The following is a 19986-nucleotide window of genomic DNA, read 5'->3' on the forward strand; positions in this document are numbered from 1 at the left end:
AATATGTAGTCGTTAATGTAATGTAAATGTTTTTAATTTGAGCAAGTGAGCAATTACAACGTATAACACACAACAATAAATATACGTACACTAAAAATGATTAATAAATTCCGAATTTGCCTACATTTGATGGCTGACTTTCTTCATCCTTTTTTCCCCTTCTCGGCTACCATAGGAACAACAACACAATTGTCTTACCTAGCGTTTTCATGCCTGCCTCCAGTCACAGTCGTCTTGTTAACAAGTCAAGAAGGCAGTAGGCTCTCTTGACACCTGAGTGAGCGTTATGGAATACTTACTTCAGGTCAAAATATGTGCTTTATTTGGTTTGTTGCTATTAACTCTTTTCTTCGGATTCATCCCGGCTCGAGTGAAGTGGTTTAGGCACACAGACGGGACAGGTTGGTGGACTTGTGTTTTATTCATCTGAAAACATTGTTGTTTTTTTAATTATTAATAATAGTATGACTATAAATAAATAGGCCGATTATAAGACGCTATGAAGCTGAATTGATAGCCTAAACTGCGGTTCTTGATAGCGTCGAAGTGGACCCAGGTAAGGAAGTAGACATTTTATTGGGAGAACTGTTACTGGAGTTCGGTTAGGGAACGGTGTCGCTCGTGAGTCACGTGGAAGGTAAACCGGAAGTCCCGTTAACCGCCACTGATTTGATCACCTAGCAACAATTAGCCTGTGTTGTTAGCATTGATGAGATTGATGAATTAATCAAAAAAGGGCTCCCCGTCAAGTGAATTGATTCAAATATCCACAGTAAGTGTCAGTATCTGGTCGAATATGTTCTAATAATTTTTTTGAGAATATTTTTTTCAAATAATATTGTACGTGTTTGGTTATTATAGTTATTAATGAAACGCTTGTTTGGAATCTCATAAAATTATCAAAGTTCTTAACTACTACTTTACTCTAATGTATTGATTTACTTTTATATGTTAATTAAATGTTTTTTCTTGTGAGTACAATACAATTTGAAGTTACAAAATCACAAAAAAATTAAGTCACAAAATCATATTAAAACTTCCAGTATCAGTGTCGGATCGATATCAAATTTAGCTGTATCGCCCATCCAGAGTGGAAATCCCGTGGTACATTTCATAGAAATATTGTCATGTGTAGCAGCATTATAACAAAAACCTTTTCACCCTTGGACACATGACAAGCATGTACGCTGTGGCCTGAAGGCATCATGTTTTTGGAACAAGACTGCCAGAATTGTGACCTTTGTCCTGGGGGAAGTGAAAGTATCACTTCTCTCTGAGTCCTTATCAATGCAGGTCATCTTTACCCGCACGTACAGTATTTCCATATCGATTAACATAAAAAGCTCACGTGAAAGATATTCATTCACGTAAAAAGCATTATTTTTGTATGTTTGTCACACATCATCCAACAAATGTAGTCAACGACAACACAACCCGACATAAAATGCATCACGTGATGCGAAAAGTGTGACAAATATGCAAAAAAACCAAGAAATCACATCACTGTATATCCGAGTGGGTTCCTGATTTTATTTTTAATTTTTTTCAGAGACCCACCGCACCGTCCTGAGTCTGATCAGTTGCTTCGCCGGCGGGGTTTTCCTGGCAGCATGTTTGCTGGATATCGTTCCCGACTACCTGTCGGACATCAACAGCGTGCTGGATTCCAGGAAGTTGGAGGTAAACATTTGCATTACAGCACGGTGAGTCACTGACGCGGTCTGAGGACAAATTGAGTTGCGATGGACCGCCACAAAGACATTTGGAGCGCTACAGATAGAGATGCTGGGATGCGGTTGCGCACTTTGATGTTTGCAGCCGGTTTCAGGTCAATCGAACTTCATGATGACTCCAAATACAAATAATTTCTAAATAACTTAAGAGACTTAAAGGTATAAAAAAAATACATTTAAATAAAAATTAAAAAAAAATTAAGTGTAAAAAAATTACATAAAATTATGACTTAAATACAAAAAAATATAAAATAATTTGTAAATAACTTGCATAAAAGCAAAACAATTTAAAGTGTAAGAAAATACTAAAAATACTAACAAATACAAATGTTAAAAATAATCAGGATAAAAGTATAAAATAAAAAAAATGTGTAAAAATAGCAGTAAAAAATAAGATTTAAATAGACATGTAAATAATACAAATGACTTAATGTAAAAACAAATAAATATAACTTGTGTATGAATATTAAAAATGACAAATAAAATAGTACAAATAAATACAAATAAAGATTAATGACAAGTGTAAAAGCCAATAAAATTACTTAAATAAGCGTGAAAATAGTAAATAAAAAATACAAATGACTTCAAAAAGTGTAAAACATAATAAAATAAAAATGACAAGTATAAGCATAAAAATATAAATGAATAAAAATTAGAGATGACTTGAATAACATGTAAGAAATACAAATAAAAAATAATAACATAACAGTTTAAAAGAAAATAAAATAGAAATTGAAATATAAAACAGTCATTCAAAATAAATACAAATAAAAATGCCGTCTATGTGTAAGAACATAATAAAAATTAATAAAAATGACAAACATTAAAAATAATGGCAAACTGTAAAAATAAATTTAAAAAAAGTGTAAACAATAATTTATCAAAATACAAATGATTTAAGTCTGAGGTTGAGAGGCGTTTGAGGACCCCCGGTCTAGACTTCCCAAGGGCGGGTGGGGCATAAGCCGTCCTTATTTGTGTCGCACAGACCAACTTCCCTCTCCCGGAGTTCATAATGGCCGCCGGCTTCTTCACCGTCCTCATACTGGAACGCATGGTCCTGAACTGTCGTGAGGCCAGAGGTACGCCGCATGACAGCGAGAGAGCCCCGCTCATCCGGGACGGCAGGAACGGCCATGACCACGTCCACGGCGCCTCCACCGGTGCGGATCTGGAGAGCAGCGGCCATCATGTCCACGTCGACTTTCAGGCCCACTCGCCTTTCCGCTCCTTCATGCTCTTCCTCTCTTTGTCGCTCCATTCGGTTTTCGAGGGGCTCGCTATTGGCCTGCAGAACACCGACTCTAAGGTAAGCAAAGCGTTTTCTCTCACTTCCGTTTTTTACGATATAGCCGCCTTATTGGCACGGGAACGTTTCAGGAAAATATCAGTTCCTGACTCAAAGCCTGATCCGTTAGCAAGGAGTTGAAAGTCCGTTACATGATGTAGAAATACGTTGTTGTACGTAGAACTACGTCTTTGGTATCGAATGCGATACTACCTGTGTACTTTGTATCTTTTACCTTACTTTCAATGTACATTTTATTTTTTAAATATACATATAACTGTCATTATACATATAAATGTTGTTTATTATTCTCCTCATAAAATACTACAAATATTGGAATATTTCACTGAAAAAGTGTTTGCCCCCATGACCTCATTTCTTTAGACGGCGGTCGAGTGGTTAGCACGCAGACCTCACAGCTAGGAGACCAGGGTTCAATTCCACCCTCGGGCCATCTCTGTGTGGAGTTTGCATGCGTGGGTTTTTTTCCGGGTACTCCGGTTTCCTCCCACATTCCAAAAACATGCTAGGTTAATTAGCGACTCCAAATTGTCCATAGGTATGAATGTGAGTGTGAATGGTTGTTTGTCTATATGAATGAATGAATAATAAGAAATATACAAACAAGTACCAATATGAGTTTGGAAAAAAAAATATTATTCCCATCGTGGGCTGCACGAGTGGTTAGCGTGCAGATCTCACAGCTAGGAGACCAGGGTTCAATTCCACCCTCGGCCATCTCTGTGTGGAGTTTGCATGTTCTCCCCGTGCATGCGTGGGTTTTTTTCCGGGTACTCCGGTTTTCTCCCACATTCTAAAAAACATGCTAGGTTAATTAGCGACTCCAAATTGTCCATAGGTATGAATGTGAGTGTGAATGGTTGTTTGTCTATATGAATGAATAATAAGAAATATACAAACAAGTACCAATATGAGTTTGGAAATTATTATTCCCATCATGGGCTGCACGAGTGGTTAGCGTGCATACCTCACAACTAGGAGACCAGGGTTCAATTCCACCCTCGGGCCATCTCTGTGTGGAGTTTGCATGTTCTCCCCGTACATGTGTGGCTTTTCTCCGGGTACTCCGGTTTCCTCCCACATTCCAAAAAACATGCTAGGTTAATTAGCGACTCCAAATTGTCCATAGGTATGAATGTGAGTGTGAATGGTTGTTTGTCTATATGTGCCCTGTGATTGGCTGGCGACCAGTCCAGGGTGTACCCCGCCTCTCGCCCGAAGACAGCTGGGATAGGCTCCAGCTCTGTACAAAATGAATGAATGAATGCTCTCACTGTGGTTTGCTGGAGTCCCAAAGCCATAGAATTTTTTTTTTTTTGCCTGAACAATAAAAAGTTTCATTTAAAAACTGCATTTTGTGTTGTCGTTGACTAATATTTAAATTAGTTTGATGATTTGAGTGTGACAAAAAAAATTAAGAGGAACGGGGCAAACACTTTTTCCACTGTTGCGGGAATGAAGGACAACAGGAATGGGATTTGTAGCCGCAGGTCTCTGATGCTTTCAGAAGAAAGGAATCCTGTGGTCATAAGACTTAAAACGCGCGTCATGTGGTCCCAAGACCCGCCGTGTTCAGCCTCAACATACACGGAACGTAAAGCCGCGTCATGTGACTAATGCACTAGTACAGAAACACAGCGGGTGACTGACCTGGTAAAGCTTTCATGCCCCCCTCTCTCCTCCCCCCTTCGCCAGGTTTTAGAAATCTGCATCGCCATCCTCGTCCACAAGAGCATCATCGTATTCAGCTTGTCGGTGAAGCTCGTCCAGAGCGCGATTCGTCCGCTGTGGTTGGCCGCTTACATCGGCGTCTTCGCCACCATGTCGCCTCTGGGCATCGCCGTAGGCATCAGCGTGATGGAGGCCGAGCTGGAGGCCGGAACGCTGATACAATCCATCCTGGAGGGGCTGGCCGCCGGCACCTTCATCTACATCACCTTCCTGGAGATCCTCCCTCACGAGCTCAACTCCCCCGGGAAGCAGCTCCTCAAGGTGCTCTTCATCCTGCTGGGCTTCAGCATCATGGCCGCCCTCACCTTTCTGGGTTGAGGGGTTTCCACCACGGCGCACGTTCTCACTTTCATGGCCGTTTTTTTTTAAAGGAACACGATGATCTTACTTTTTAGGATATTCCGTACATGAATTGTAAATATAACTTATTTTAGGATGCGTTTATGAGAAGGAACACTTGTGAGGCACGCACGGACGTGACCTCCAATCAGCGTGAGAAGAAGGTCCTCCATCACGTTTCATTTTTATTAAAGTGCCTTTTTACGTGTACTACGTTCAATCATATGAATTACTTCTACAGGTTTTATGAAGTATTACGATGAATGCCATCAAGAGAAAATATGGGATTTATGATTTGTTTTTTTTACTGTTTGCACTTTTCTAATAAAGCATCAGTGAGTGGGTGGGCTATTAAATCATTCTATTCATTTGTTTCTTTCCACTTTTTCCTGATTATGCAGTAATATGTAATTATTAGACTATTTATTCATAAAAATAATGGATTTGACAATTTTTTTTTAACTTTTCTGTCATGATTAAAAAACATTTTGCTTATTATTTTGCATAATACGACATAAATATATTTAAATAAGTTACAAAAAATACACAAAATATTTTTACAATCATTCTTTGCAATTTATTTTTAATTATTTTGCGTAAAATATATTAAAATAAAATCTTTTTTCTTAACATAAGAATTTTAATTATACTTTTACATAATATAAATATAATTCATGAGGTGAATTTGTTCTTAATTATAATTTTAACATCATTAAGACTTTTTGTCAAATTTGCCATGCCAACAAATATATAAAATATACAATTAAATATATACAATTTTTTTTTTACGATTTTTGAAAATATTTTATTTTTTAATTATGCATACCAGTAACAAGATAAATATATTTAAATCAGTAAAATATGTAATATATACAATGATTTAGAAAAATATTTTTTAATAAAATTATGCATAATATAAATATATTTAAATAAATCAAAATGTAACGTAATGTATACAACTTATTTTTACAATGACTTAAAAATATATATTAAATTTTCTGTTGCATTATATATATATATATATATATATATATATATATATATATATATATATATATATATATATATATAAACAAGTCAAACAAATGATTTTTACAATGATTTTATTGAATTATTCTTTTACATAATATTTAAAGTATGTGTTTTTACAGTATTTTTTTTACAGTTTTTACAGTATTAAAATAAATATGTATGTATTTAAAATTATATAATCATACAATTTAAACATATCTGAAAAATAATCAAATGAAATAAGTGTTGCATTATGATTCCAGTTGCATTACTTCCTGTTTTTAGCAGACCACGTGCAATGATCATGGCGGCCTCCTAATGAGCTTGGCGGCCAATGCCGTACCTGCTAGGTTGGGGCTTGCACAAAAATCAGTCCCAGGAGTCACCTTTGACGTATCGTCACCCGGATGAATGCGCACAAAGTCCCAAAACTGTCCAATAACGACAGCCTTCTCACTCGCAAGCTGCTATCGCTGCGGTCAAACACTTCCGTGTCTTCTGGGTCTTCACATGACCACTTCCTGTTAAGACCCTGGCTTATATACGGTACCTGAGCCTGCAGCGCCCTCTTGTGCATAAAGAGGATACAGCAGCACCTATTTTACTAATGAGTGTCCTATAATGAATGGATTGTATTTGAAGAAGATGATTATTTTTTCTTTATCTTTTACACTTTTTTACCACGTATTGAAGCCAAATTTTGATTTATTTTTATTATTTTTATGCTTTTTAATTCTTTATTTTTATTTGTTTAGGTTTTTATTTGTCTTTTTTATGCCTTTAATGATTTTTTATTTGTGTTCATTTTGTTTTTTATCTATGTTATTTTTATTATTGTTTTCATTTTAGTCATGCATCTGTATTTCTTACACTTTTATTTAAGTCATTGAATTTTTTTTTACATTTTTAAATAATGTTTATATTCATATTTTTATTTATATTTTTGTATACTTTGAAGTCAATCCAAGCAAACTGATTGTTTTTTTCAAAACTGGCGTTTTTGTGCAACGGGGGGTTGTGCCAACAGGCAAACCAATTATTTGCCTGGGGGCCCCGGCTGTTATGGGGCCCCTGAGAGACCGGGTGCCCCAAGTGCTATATATGTACTGCACAGAAACAACAACAATGGGAATTTACCATACAATTATGAAACAACAACATAGCAACCCCCCCTTAGGAGCCCCCCCCAAAACAATTTCTTGCTTTGAGCCCCCAACGACCCTTTCTCCGCCACTGGCAACATGAATTTCATTTTTGAGGAATTTCCTGACTGATATCAAATATACGGTAACGTCTTATGATACACACATGAAAACATAGCGTCTTTCTTTTTCCAAAATGGCCACCCTGTGGTCACGTAACACACTGTAGTGTGTGAGGCCGTTCAGTCATCAGTGAATAATGTGGTGGGTTCCCATGGAGGAATGTGCTGGGAGGAATGTGGAGTATACCAAGCTTTTTCCCATCCCATCCCAGAGCGGGGGTGTCCTAACTTTTTCATACCAGCGATGGGAAATTTCAGCTTCAATCCTTCCTGCATGTGGAACATCAACACTGTCCTTTTCTGTGCATTCTAAAGATATAAAAACAGATAAAAAAAGTGTTTTTTCTCATAAATATATGACTTTATTTTTGTAGGTTTCTGACTTTTTCTCTTTTAAATTTATGACTTTTCTTGAAATATTACTCGTAAATTTATTCTTGTAAACGTACTACATTTTTCTTTGAAATTTATTGCTTTATTCTCATTAATGTACAACTTTTTTTCTAGTACATTTATGACTTTAGTTTCATAGGTTTCCGACATTTTCCTCATGAATTTACAATTTTATTCTTATAATATCACACCCTTTTTTTCAAATAAATTTGTGACTTTATTCATGTAAATTTCCAAATTTTTTCTCAGAAATTTGTGAATTTATTTCTGTAAATTGTCATAGATTTCCACTTTTTTCTCCTAAATTTAGAAATTTATTCTTATGATATCACACTGTTTTTTTCAAATAAATTTGTGACTTTATTCATGTAATTTCCAACTTTTTTCTAAAAACTTAGTGAATTTTTTCCTGTATATTGTCATAGATTTCCACTTTTTTTCTTCTAAATTTAGAAATGTATTCTTATGATATCACACCCTTTTTTCAAATAAAGTTGTGACTTTATTCATGTAAATTTCCAACTTTTTTCTCAGAAATTTGTGAATTTATTCCTGTAAATTGTCATAGATTTCCACGTTTTTTCCTCCTAATTTTAGGAATTTATTCTTATGATATCACACCCTTTTTTTCCAAATAAATTTGTGACTTTATTCATGTAAATTTCAAACTTTTTTCTAAAAAAAAATGTGAATTTTTTCCTGTAAATTGTCATTGATTTCCACTTTTTTTCTCCTAAATTTAGAAATATATTCTTATGATATCACACCCTTTTTTTCAAATAAATTTGTGACTTTATTCATGTAAATTTCCAACTTTTTTTCTCAGATATTTGTGAATTTATTCCTGTAAATTGTCATAGATTTCCACTTTTTTTCTCCTAAATTTAGAAATTTATTTTTATGATATCACACCCTTTTTTTCCAAATAGATTTGTGACTTTATTCATGTAAATTGTCATAGATTTCCACTTTTTTTCTCCTAAATTTTGAAATTTATTCTTATGATATCACACCCTTTTTTTAAAATAAATTTGTGACTTTATTCATGTAAATTTACAACTTTTTTCTCATAAATTTGTGAATTTATTCCTGTAAATTGTCATAGATTTCCACTTTTTTTTCTAAATTTAGAAATTTATTCTTATGATATCACACACTTTTTTTCAAATAAATTTGTGAATTTATTCCTGTAAATTGTCATAGATTTCCACTTTTTTCCCCCTAAATTTAGAAATGTATTCTTATGCTATCACACCCTTTTTTTAAATAAATTTGTGACTTTATTCATGTAAATTTCCAACTTTTTTCTCAGAAATTTGTGAATTTATTCTTGTAAATTTACAACTTTTTCCTGTAAATTGTCATAGATTTCCACTTTTTTTCTTGTAAATTTAGAAATGTATTCTTATAATGTCACACATTTTTTCTCATAAATGTGTGACTTTATTCTTGTAAACGTACTTTTTCTGAGAAATGTATTACGTTTTTCACGTCAATTTATCACTTTTTCAGTAAATTTATGACTTTATTCTTGTGGGGGGTTTTTTTACTTTTTCTCTTGTAAATTTACAGCTTTATTCTGATAATATTAGTGTGTTTTCTTGTAAATTTACAACTTTATTGTCGTAAATGGACAACTTTCTCGTCGTGATTGATTGAAAAGAAAAATGCTAAATAGCCTAGCTCCTCCCTCATGATGCATTATGCAAATGAGCGGTGGTCGTCCCCCACTGTGTGATGAAGTGATGACTCCACCCCCTCCCTCCTGGTCCTCTGTCCTCCTGTGGAAGCTTCCTTGTGCATTCCTCTCAGCCTCCACTCCACTCCACGCCGCACCGCTCTACAGAAGGTAAGCCTATGGACAGCACCTGCTACCTACCTTCCTACCCTTCCTACCTACCTTCCTACCCTTCCTTCCTACCTACCTACCTACCCACCCTACCACCAACAACCTGCTGTGACTTTCCTTCATGAACATGACCATCAAACTGACGCCACGTGACGTCTTGGTGTTGTCTCCACAGCCAAGCTGCCGTGAGACCCCCCCTCCTCCAACATGGCTGCTGTAAGTTGAACCACTTAAATCACCTCGAGATGTTTGGCTCCAGGATGGACCCTAAAGGTGTTTTTTTGGTTATTAAAGACGTGCTTCCGCGGTCACGTGAAGCAGATTAAGGGTTGGCGCCACTTGGGGACTTTGAAGCATTACTGCACATTACTGTACATAACAAAGCGCACCTCCGTCACACAGACCGGATCTTTCCGTATGGTGTCAGAAGAGGAGCAGGCCATGAGGTCCAAGCTGGAGCATCTGACAGTGAAGGACCACGGACCCGTGTTCGGCCCGTGCCACAAAATGCCAGGACACACTGCTCAAAAGGTAAGTGGCCACCAGGGACGGTACAGGGGCCACTAGGGGGTGTATGGGGGCCACCAGGGGCCACTAGGGACCGTATAGGGGGTGTACGGGGGCCATACGGGGGTCACCAGGGGCCGTACAAGGGCAGTACGGGGGCCACCAGGGGTCATACGGGGGCCACCAGAGGCCGTGCAGGGCCACTTGGGGTCATACCGGGGCCACCAGGGGCCGTACGGGGCCCACTAGGGGCTGTACAGGGGCCACCAGGGGCGGTACAGGGGCCACTAGGGGCCGTATGGGGTGTGTACGGGGGCCACCAGGGGCTGTACAGGGGCCACCAGGGGCCCTACGCGGGTCCCCAGGGGCAGTACGGGGGCCACCAGAGGCCGTGCAGGGCCACTAGGGGCCGTACGGCGGCCACCAGGGGCCGTACGGGGTATGTACAGGGGCCACCGGGGGCCGTGCAGGGCCACTAGGGGCCGTACGGGGGCCACCAGGGGCTGTATGGGGGCCACCAGAAGCTGTGCAGGGCCACTAGGGGCCGTGCGGGGGCTACTAGGGGCCGTATGGGGTGTGTAAGGGGGCCACCGGGGGCCACCAGGGGCCGTACGGGGTGTGTAAGGGGGCCACCGGGGGCCGTGCGGGGGCCACCAGGGGCCGTACGGGGGGGTAAGGGGGCCGTACGGGGGCCACTAGGGGGCATACGGAGGCCACCAGGGGCCATACAAGGGCTGTACAGGGCCACCAGGGTCCGTACGTTGGCCACTAGGGACCGTGCGGGGGCCACCAGGGGCCGTACAAGGGCTGTACGGGGGCCACCAGGGACCGTACGGGGGCCACAAGGGGCCACCATCGGCCGAATGACGTCCGCTTTTCACTTGGGGGAAGGTTCCGGCTAATAGATGTACCCACAGTACTCACCATGGATGTATATCCTGCAACTATGGTGCGTTCAAGGTACATTTTACTTGTCCTATCATCCATGTTTACATTACGAATGACATATTTGTTTACAGAAAGAATATGTATATATACTGTAATATATACTGTAATATATACTGTAATATATACTGTAATATATACTGTATATTTTGGAACCAATAAATCCTATTGGTGAGAGAGTATTTCCTGTGACGGCGAAGGCCAAGGATGAGCTGCACGAGACGGAGGAAAGGAGGGCGTCGTCCATCAAAGACCTGCGGGCCACCATGAAGGACAGGGCGGGCGATGGCGACGACCTAGCCAAGCTGGTCCTGGAGCGTTTCGGGGACAAGCCGGACTCCCTGATGCTGCGTTTCCTCAGAGCCCGCAAGTTTGATGTCGTCCGAGCCCACGAGCTCATGAAGGGTAACGTATCGTTACGTATCGCCCACAGTATTATTTTAGCATTTTTGCATGTTTGAGTTCCGCTTGGGCCTCCTTTGTGCTCCACTTTTGCGCACATGCGGGTCCACGGTGGGACAGGGACCCGTGTGTTCGTTAATTGGGGGCTTTAATGGGACCCTCACAAAGGCCCCCTTTGTGTCCAAAACGGGGACAACAAGTTCACAATTTTACGCTCAACTCCTGCCGCTTTTCCTGGGAACTGGAATCTTTTCGGATTGGGTCCCTTCAAATGGGAATTGGATGTGAATATTTGCAAGTTATGGCATAGAAAAGCCACTAAATACAACATTATTAGAGCCCTCTAGGCATGAAATAACACCCCTATAGTCATCTTTGACACTCATATTACCCAATATAGTCACTATATTACATATATTTATATTTATATACGCTGTCATCCGTGTTTCAGGTTACGTTCGCTTCAGGAAGGAGTACCCCGAGCTCTTCGAGAACTTGACCCCCGAGGCGGTCCGCAGCACCATCGAGGCGGGCTACCCCGTGGTGCTGCCCAGCAGGGACAAGTACGGCCGTGTGGTCCTGCTCTTTAACATCGAGAACTGGGACCTGGAGGAGATCACCTTCGATGAGGTGGAGGAGATGAATCGTTCACCGTCATAAAAACATCATCATAATTAATCATCATAATTAATCATCATAATTAATCATCATAATTAATCATCATAATTAATCATCATGACAACAATCATCATGAAAACACAATGACTTGAATAAAGCAGCAAAAATAACACAATTAAGAATGACTTAAATAATGTTTAAATAATAATAATAATATTAAATATTTAAAACTTAAATTTAAAATTTAAAAATAGAAATTAAACAAATTAAAAATAACCTAAATAAAAATATTAAAATATCAAGATGCCTGAAATAAAAGCATACAATTTATAAAAACCTGATTACATAAATTAATTAGTTAGAAATAACCTGAAATAAAAGAATAAAAAATAATAAAAAAATAACTAAAAAAAATGTAAAATAATAATAATTATAAATTTAAATAAATAAATAAATTTATCATATAAATGACAAGTGTAACAAATAAAAACGACAAAAAATAAATAAATAAATAAATAAATGACTTCAATAAAAGCAAAAAATTTTAGAAAATAAAGTAATACAAATAAATTCAAAGATAAAATTATTTAATAAAGTAAAAAATACTAGAATACCAAAACTTCAATATTATATAATACAAATATTATTCATATTAATATTAAATAATACAAATGTAAAAATAATTATAAAAAAAGAATAAAGGTGCCTTAAATAAAAGCCCCAAAACAAAATACAAAAAATAAAAAAATGTAAAATGATTTTAATATAAAGTGAAAATAATACATATTAAATAAATTATATAATAATAAGTAATACAACATGATAAATAGCAAGAAATTAAAATAAACAAATAAAAACAAATGCCTTTAAGATGCCTTAAATAAAAATGTAAAATGATTGAAAACAAATACAAATTTTAAATGAATTAAATAAAACTTAAATAAACAAAAATAATCAAAATGACTTTTAGAACCCGTGACTTCCACATGAATTTTAGCAATTGTGTGTGTGTGTGTGTGTGTGTGTCAGATCCTCCGAGCCTACTGTGTGATCCTGGAGAAGCTTCTTGAGAACGAGGAGACCCAGATCAACGGTTTTGTCCTGATCGAGAACTTTAAGGGCTTCACCATGCAACACGCTTCAGGGATTAAACCCGCCGAGCTCAAGAAGATGGTGGACATGCTGCAGGTCACATAGAACACACAAACATTTTTTTTTATTCTCATTTTTTTTTTTCCATGAAAATGACACTTCGTCTCCGCAGGATTGGATTGGATTGGATTGGATTGGATTGGATTGGATTGGATTGAATTGAATTGAATTGAATTGAATTAAATTAACACTTTGCATTAATTTAAAATAATCCCCTTTCCAACACCAACTTTTTATACATTTTTAATTATTGATTATTATAATTATTATTCATTCGTAATATTATTCATTATTAATATTCTTACAATTATTAATTATTAGTAGTAATAGTAAAAAAAAAATCCATGAAAATGACACTTCATCTCCGCAGGATTAAATTAAATTAAATTAAATTAAATTAAATTAAATTAAATTAAATTAAATTAAATTAAATTAAATTAAATTAAATTAAATTAAATTAAATTAAATTAAATTAAATTAAATTAAATTAAATTAAATTAAATTAAATTAAATTAAATTAAATTAAATTAAATTAAATTAAAAAACACTTTGCATTAATTTAAAATAATCCCCTTTCCGACACCAATTTGTATTCCAAACCATCTGCATAAATTTGCATAAAATTTGCATACAATTATTATTAGTTTAATTTATACATTTTTTAAATTATTGATTATTATAATTATTATTCATTATTAGTATTATTCATTATTAATATTATTACAATTATTAATTATTAGTAGTAATAGTAAAAACAATCCATGAAAATGACACTTTGTCTCCGCAGAATTAAAATAATTTAATTTAATTTAATTTAATTTAATTTAATTTAATTTAATTTAATTTAATTTAATTTAATTTAATTTAATTTAATTTAATTTAATTTAATTTAATTTAATTTAATTTAAAAAACACGTTTTTACATTTTTTAATTATTGATTATTATAAGTAGTAATAGTAAAAAAAATTATTCCATGAAAATGACACATTGTCTCCGCAGGATTAAATTAAATTAAATTAAATTAAATTAAATTAAATTAAAAAAACACTTTTTTACATTTTTTAATTATTGATTATTATAAGTAGTAATAGTAAAAAAAATTATTCCATGAAAATGACACATTGTCTCCGCAGGATTAAATTAAATTAAATTAAATTAAATTAAAAAAACACTTTTTTTTTACATTTTTAAATTATTGATTATTATAAGTAGTAATAATAATAGTAAAAAAAAAATATTTCCATGAAAATGACACTTGGTCTCCGCAGGATTCCTTCCCGGCCCGTTTCAAGGCGGTCCACGTCACTCACCAACCGTGGTACTTCACCACCACGTACAACGTGGTCAAGCCCTTCATGAAGAGCAAGCTGCTGGAACGGGTATGGATGGATGGATGGATGGATGGATGGATGGATGGATGGAGGACCCGCCATGGTCGTTTATTAACCACCACTTCCTCCTCCCCCTCCCCTCAGGTGTTCGTTCACGGGGACGAGCTGGACGCCTACTTGAGAGAATTTGACGCCGACATCCTACCGGTTGATTTTGACGGGAAAGGTTGCGTGACCGACTGCCGGGCCATCGCCGCCAGGATCTTCGGCTCCGAAGACACGGCTCTCTGAAAAGAATCGGCGCTTTTGAAGCTGTAGCGCCACCTACTGACATATTTTAGAAGTAGAAAGCAGAAGATGGTTGCCAGGTAGAATATGCAAACAAAGTTTGATTTGTGGTCGGGATGCGCTTTTTGTTTTGGTGTTTGCTTTAGAAAAACGGCCATTTTTCTGTCTGATGTGTGATAAAAATAAAAAAAAAACGATTCAATTTCAGGATTTTTATCACATGTTAAAATGCAATTAAACTTGCATTGAATTGAAGAAAATACTAGTCTTTCTTACGTTACTCACATCATTAGAATAAACATATTTCAGTCATATTTTAAAAAGAAATCCTTTTTCTGACACCAATTTGTATTCAAAACTACCTGCATTAGCCCCCCCCTCCATGTGTCCTTGTTACAACACCCCCCTTCAAATTTTTGTCAAATGATCATTTTTTTTTAAACTATTTTTCTTTTTTTCAAAATCCCCTGGTGTTCCAAACCACTTGCATGAAGTGTCCCCCCCACATTGTTCATCATAATTTAATTTAATTTAATTTAATTTAATTTAATTTAATTTAATTTAATTTAATTTAATTTAATTTAATTTAATTTAATTTAATTTAATTTAATTTAATTTAATTTAATTTAATTTAATTTAATTTAAAATGTAAAATTATTTTAATATAAAGTGAAAATAATTCAAAGAAATTCAAACATGTAATAAATACAAAATGATAAATAGCAAGAAATTAAAATAAACAAATAAAAACGAATGCCTTTAAGATGTCTTAAATAAAAGTGTAAAATGATTGAAAACAAATACAAATTTAAAATGAATTAAATAAAATTAAAAAATAAAAATAAAAATGACTTTTAGAATTAAATTAAATTAAATTAAATTAAATTAAATTAAATTAAATTAAATTAAATTAAATTAAATTAAATTACCAATGTGTCCATATTGCATTCTTCAGCTCATTATAAAAACATGCTCCTTTCATTTTAACTATTTTTCATGAATTAAAAAAAAATCCCCTTTCTGACACTAATTGGTATTCTCATTAGGCCTGCATGAAGCCCCCCCCCCCCCCCCTCACCACCACCACCACCACCATCACCACCATCACCATGTGTCCCATAAATTGTTTGTAGCTGCAAATAACAGGACTGAATGCAGGTTGTCGTTCAGATTCTGTCCAGTAGGTGGCATCGTAACTCTATTTTTCATTATTAAAAATTATTATTATTATTATTAGTTTAATTTATACATTTTTAAATTATTGATTATTAGAATTATTATTCATGATTAATATTATTCATTATTAATATTAATACAATTATTAATTATTATTAGTAATAGTAAAAATTGTAAGAAAAAAGTCAATGTTGTGGCAATGCACTTGGAATATTATGGGGAATAAATATACTGTAATGTCTCAGTAAGAAAAAATAAGAAAGTGAATTTGTACTTCTTAATATGCTATTTGTATTTGTTTTGTGTTTTATTTTGTCACTTTTCTAACGTTTTTCAATAATGCAATTGCGTCCAAACAAAGCATTAACTGGTGCCTGCTTAGAGCGCTTCAATGATGTTTTCTTCCCTCTGGCTCCCTCTAGTGGACAAAAGCAGCATTGCAGCACCACATCCATTCACTTTCAATTGAAATGCTTTGATTTCATTTCATTGGAGGAGAAGAAGAGTAAAGATTTGGTGTTAAGTGATGATGTGAAAATTACAAATTCATTACAAAATTTTCTTTCTTTCAACAGAATTTATTTTTGAATATAATAACCATGGTTCCTTATAATGACTTTTGAAAAACAAACAAAAAAAAAAACAATAAAAAAAAAATATCCCAAATGAAAAAAATAGTATGTGCACCTTTTTGGTCATCTTCACATCCATTTGTGAAAATATGAAATATGAAAAATAACAAAACTGCAGAGCTAACCCAATGATATCCATTCCAACTTTGGAGGTATTCCTTTAGCAATTCAAACAAAGTATTAGGGTCACGTTTAATAAAATAATAATAATCTGACATGTCGAGAATAAGGTCGCAAATGTACCAGTCGTAAAGTCAGAAATTTATGACAATGAACTTGGAAATTTACGAAAAACTAAAAAAAAAATCATACTTGCTCAAGGCCAAAGTTCACGTAAATGTCTGATAATTTACTACAATTTTGTAGTCAAAATATATAAGAACTTGTAATATTACAAGAATAATAAGTAATATTTATTTTATTACTTATTTACTTGATTCTTGCACAAAAATAAAGTTATACATTTACGAGAATAAAGTAAATTTCAAAGAAAAAAAAGTCAGAATATTAGTCGAAAAAGCCATAAATTTATCAGAATTAAAGACTTTGTAATATTATGAGAATTTATGAGAATTGAGATTTTGACAAAAACAAGTTTGACATTTACGAGAATAAAATAATCAATGTATAATTTTTTTTCCTCATAAATGTAACTTTGTTTATTCTGACTTTATGGATTATATATTTTCTTGTAAATGTAAAAAATGTTTTTAAAAAATTGACTTATTTATTTACTTATTCTTGCACAAAAAGTGGAACATTTACAAGAATAAAGTACATTTTGAAAAATGTCAGAATTTTTTCAGAGAATATACAAAATTTTACACGTATATCTACAAGAAAAAAAGTTATACATTTCTCAGAAAAAATAAAATATTAAATATTATTATTATTATTTAAATACAATTTTTTTATATTATGAGAATAATACAGAATATTCGACTTTATTTTCAGATTACAAATGTTCTTTTCTTGTAAATGTATCTTTTATATTTAATATAATATATATTATATTAATATTAAAAAATACGTTTTGGGGATAAAGGCGTAAATTAAAGAGAATAAATAAAATTTCTGAGGAAAAATAATTTAAATATAATATTAACATTGATATTGATAATAATATTAATATTTTGAGGATAAAGGCGTAAATTAAAGAGAATAAATACAATTTCTGAGAAAAATTAATTTAAATATAATATTAACATTAACATTAACATGAACATGAACATGAACATGAACATGAACATGAACATGAACATTAACATTAACATTGATATTGATAATAATATTAATATTTTTAGGATAAAGGCGTAAATTAAAGAGAACAAATACAATTTCTGAGAAAAATTAAAATTAATACTAATTAATATTAATTAATATTGATATCAATTCATATCAATATTAATATTTAAATTTATTTTTCTCAGAATTTTTTTTTCTCTTTAATTTACGCCTTTATCCTAAAAACGTATATGGACCAATTTTTTTTTCTCCTAAATTTGACTTTTTTTCTTGTAAATTTGCGACTTTATTCTTTATATCTCAGGGCTTTTTTTTATGTGGTCCCAATACTCTTGTTGTAAATTCTAGTATTGCACAGTTATTGCACAGTTATTGCACAGTAATTGCACAGTAATTGCACAGTTCAAAAAAATAAAGAGAATTAAAAAAAAGCACAGAGTACAGATAAATACGTATTCTTTCATCAACATTACATCATATTTTCCGATCCCTTAAGCATGATGTAAATTGCATGATGGCGTGTCACATGACATTTTTCACCTTCCCCCTCATTAACGGACTCTTAAATATTTCGCGTATAAATAACTCCTTTTATATTTATAAATTTTTTTATATTTATAAATTTTTTTATTAAGTTAAATTAATCTTGTTTTTGGTTGTCGTCTGAGGTGATTATGCACGGAAAATTATGCACGTGCGCGCACACACACACACACACACACACCTACAGGTATTTGCACATATACAGGAAGTACAACAAACAAAGGAACAAAAAAAAACGTTGCAATAAAATTAATATGAATATTTTTTTTTTTTTTACAAATCCGTGAAAAACACCGTTATCGTGAAATCCCCCCCCGCCACCCCCGACTACGCCAAGCCAGCTTTCCTGAGAAAAAAAAACCTCATGGAATGTTAAAGAGCAACTCCCATTCCCGACCCCCAGAACAGCCATATTTGTGTACATTTGTGTACATTTGTGTACATTTGTGCCCTCGAGGTATAAAAAAAAATAATAATACGTCTTTCTCTGGAGTCCAGTCTGGGCCTGCAATGCCTCCTCTGCAGGCCCAGACATTATCACACACTGCATTTGCGACTTCAATTCTCATATTTCCTATTATTATTATTATTCCATGAAGTATTCATTTATTCCCAAAGGGCTGTTACAGTTGTGGTGGGGGGTAGCAAACTGCAGCCCGCGGGCCACATCAGGCCCACTAGGGAGTATCCAAATTACCATTAAAGTATTAAATTATCCAATAATTTATTTCACATCGTTTTGCCCCCAACCCACCAATGAGATTGCAGCTTCTACGTGTTGCTATGTTAAGCTAATCTGCCCAAGGCCTTCAAAATGAGTTTTGCTAGCCTATGTCACTTAAGCACTACAAGTAATGGGGGCCGGTTCTTTAACTAGACGGTGTCAATTATTCCTGCCATTTGTTGATGGTCCCTAAATCTCCTGAGCGTTGTGATATGTTACCGAAAGCGGGTTTGATTGTTCGATGTTCGGAATATATGTTAATCGTTTTTTTTTTTGCTAGCGTTCTGGAGCGGCCTTTTATTGTAGCCAGCCCCGTGCAGTGTAATTAGCATCTTGATATGCCACCCCTGTGAGTGCGGATGTACGATATTCGAGAGAAACATATTTGTGTTTATAGGGCTGCACGGTGGTTGTGTGGTTTGTGCGCTTTGTGCGCAGGGATCCGGGTTCGATTCCACGCTCGGCCATCTCTGTGTGAAGTTTGCATGTTCTCCCCGTGGGTTTTTTCTCCGGGTATTCCGGTTTCCTCCCACATTCCAAAAAGTTAGCCCAAAAAAATGCTAACCTTGGTTAACAGCCACGCTGGTTAACACGTTTTTTGGTTAACAGCCAACAATATTGAGGCTGCACGGCAGAGAGTGGTTAGTGCGCATGCCACACAGCTAGGAGACCCGAGTTCGTTTCCAACTTCGGCCATCTTCGGTTTTCTCCGGGTACTCCGGTTTCCTCCCACATTCCAAAAACATGCTAGGTTAATTAGCGATTCCAAATTGTCCATAGGTATGAATGTGAG

General features: G+C 34.8%; 2 protein-coding genes across 2 annotated transcripts; both read left to right on the forward strand.

Annotated features, from left to right (window-relative positions):
- Positions 1 to 172: 172 nt before the first annotated feature.
- On the forward strand, positions 173 to 5623 carry slc39a1 (solute carrier family 39 member 1). Its single transcript, XM_058076877.1, has 4 exons — positions 173 to 401; positions 1550 to 1680; positions 2722 to 3042; positions 4738 to 5623. Exons 1-4 carry the CDS (start codon positions 287 to 289, stop codon positions 5089 to 5091), a joined length of 921 nt encoding a protein of 306 aa, XP_057932860.1. The 5' UTR covers positions 173 to 286; the 3' UTR covers positions 5092 to 5623.
- Positions 5624 to 9563: 3940 nt separating this feature from the next.
- Positions 9564 to 15094, forward strand: rlbp1a (retinaldehyde binding protein 1a). Its single transcript, XM_058076876.1, has 8 exons — positions 9564 to 9629; positions 9805 to 9845; positions 10032 to 10160; positions 11282 to 11486; positions 11935 to 12113; positions 13131 to 13289; positions 14523 to 14633; positions 14730 to 15094. Exons 2-8 carry the CDS (start codon positions 9837 to 9839, stop codon positions 14874 to 14876), a joined length of 939 nt encoding a protein of 312 aa, XP_057932859.1. The 5' UTR covers positions 9564 to 9629; positions 9805 to 9836; the 3' UTR covers positions 14877 to 15094.
- Positions 15095 to 19986: the final 4892 nt, after the last annotated feature.

Source organism: Doryrhamphus excisus, chromosome 7 (assembly GCF_030265055.1).
Source record: "Doryrhamphus excisus isolate RoL2022-K1 chromosome 7, RoL_Dexc_1.0, whole genome shotgun sequence".
Classification (NCBI taxonomy): domain Eukaryota; kingdom Metazoa; phylum Chordata; class Actinopteri; order Syngnathiformes; family Syngnathidae; genus Doryrhamphus; species Doryrhamphus excisus.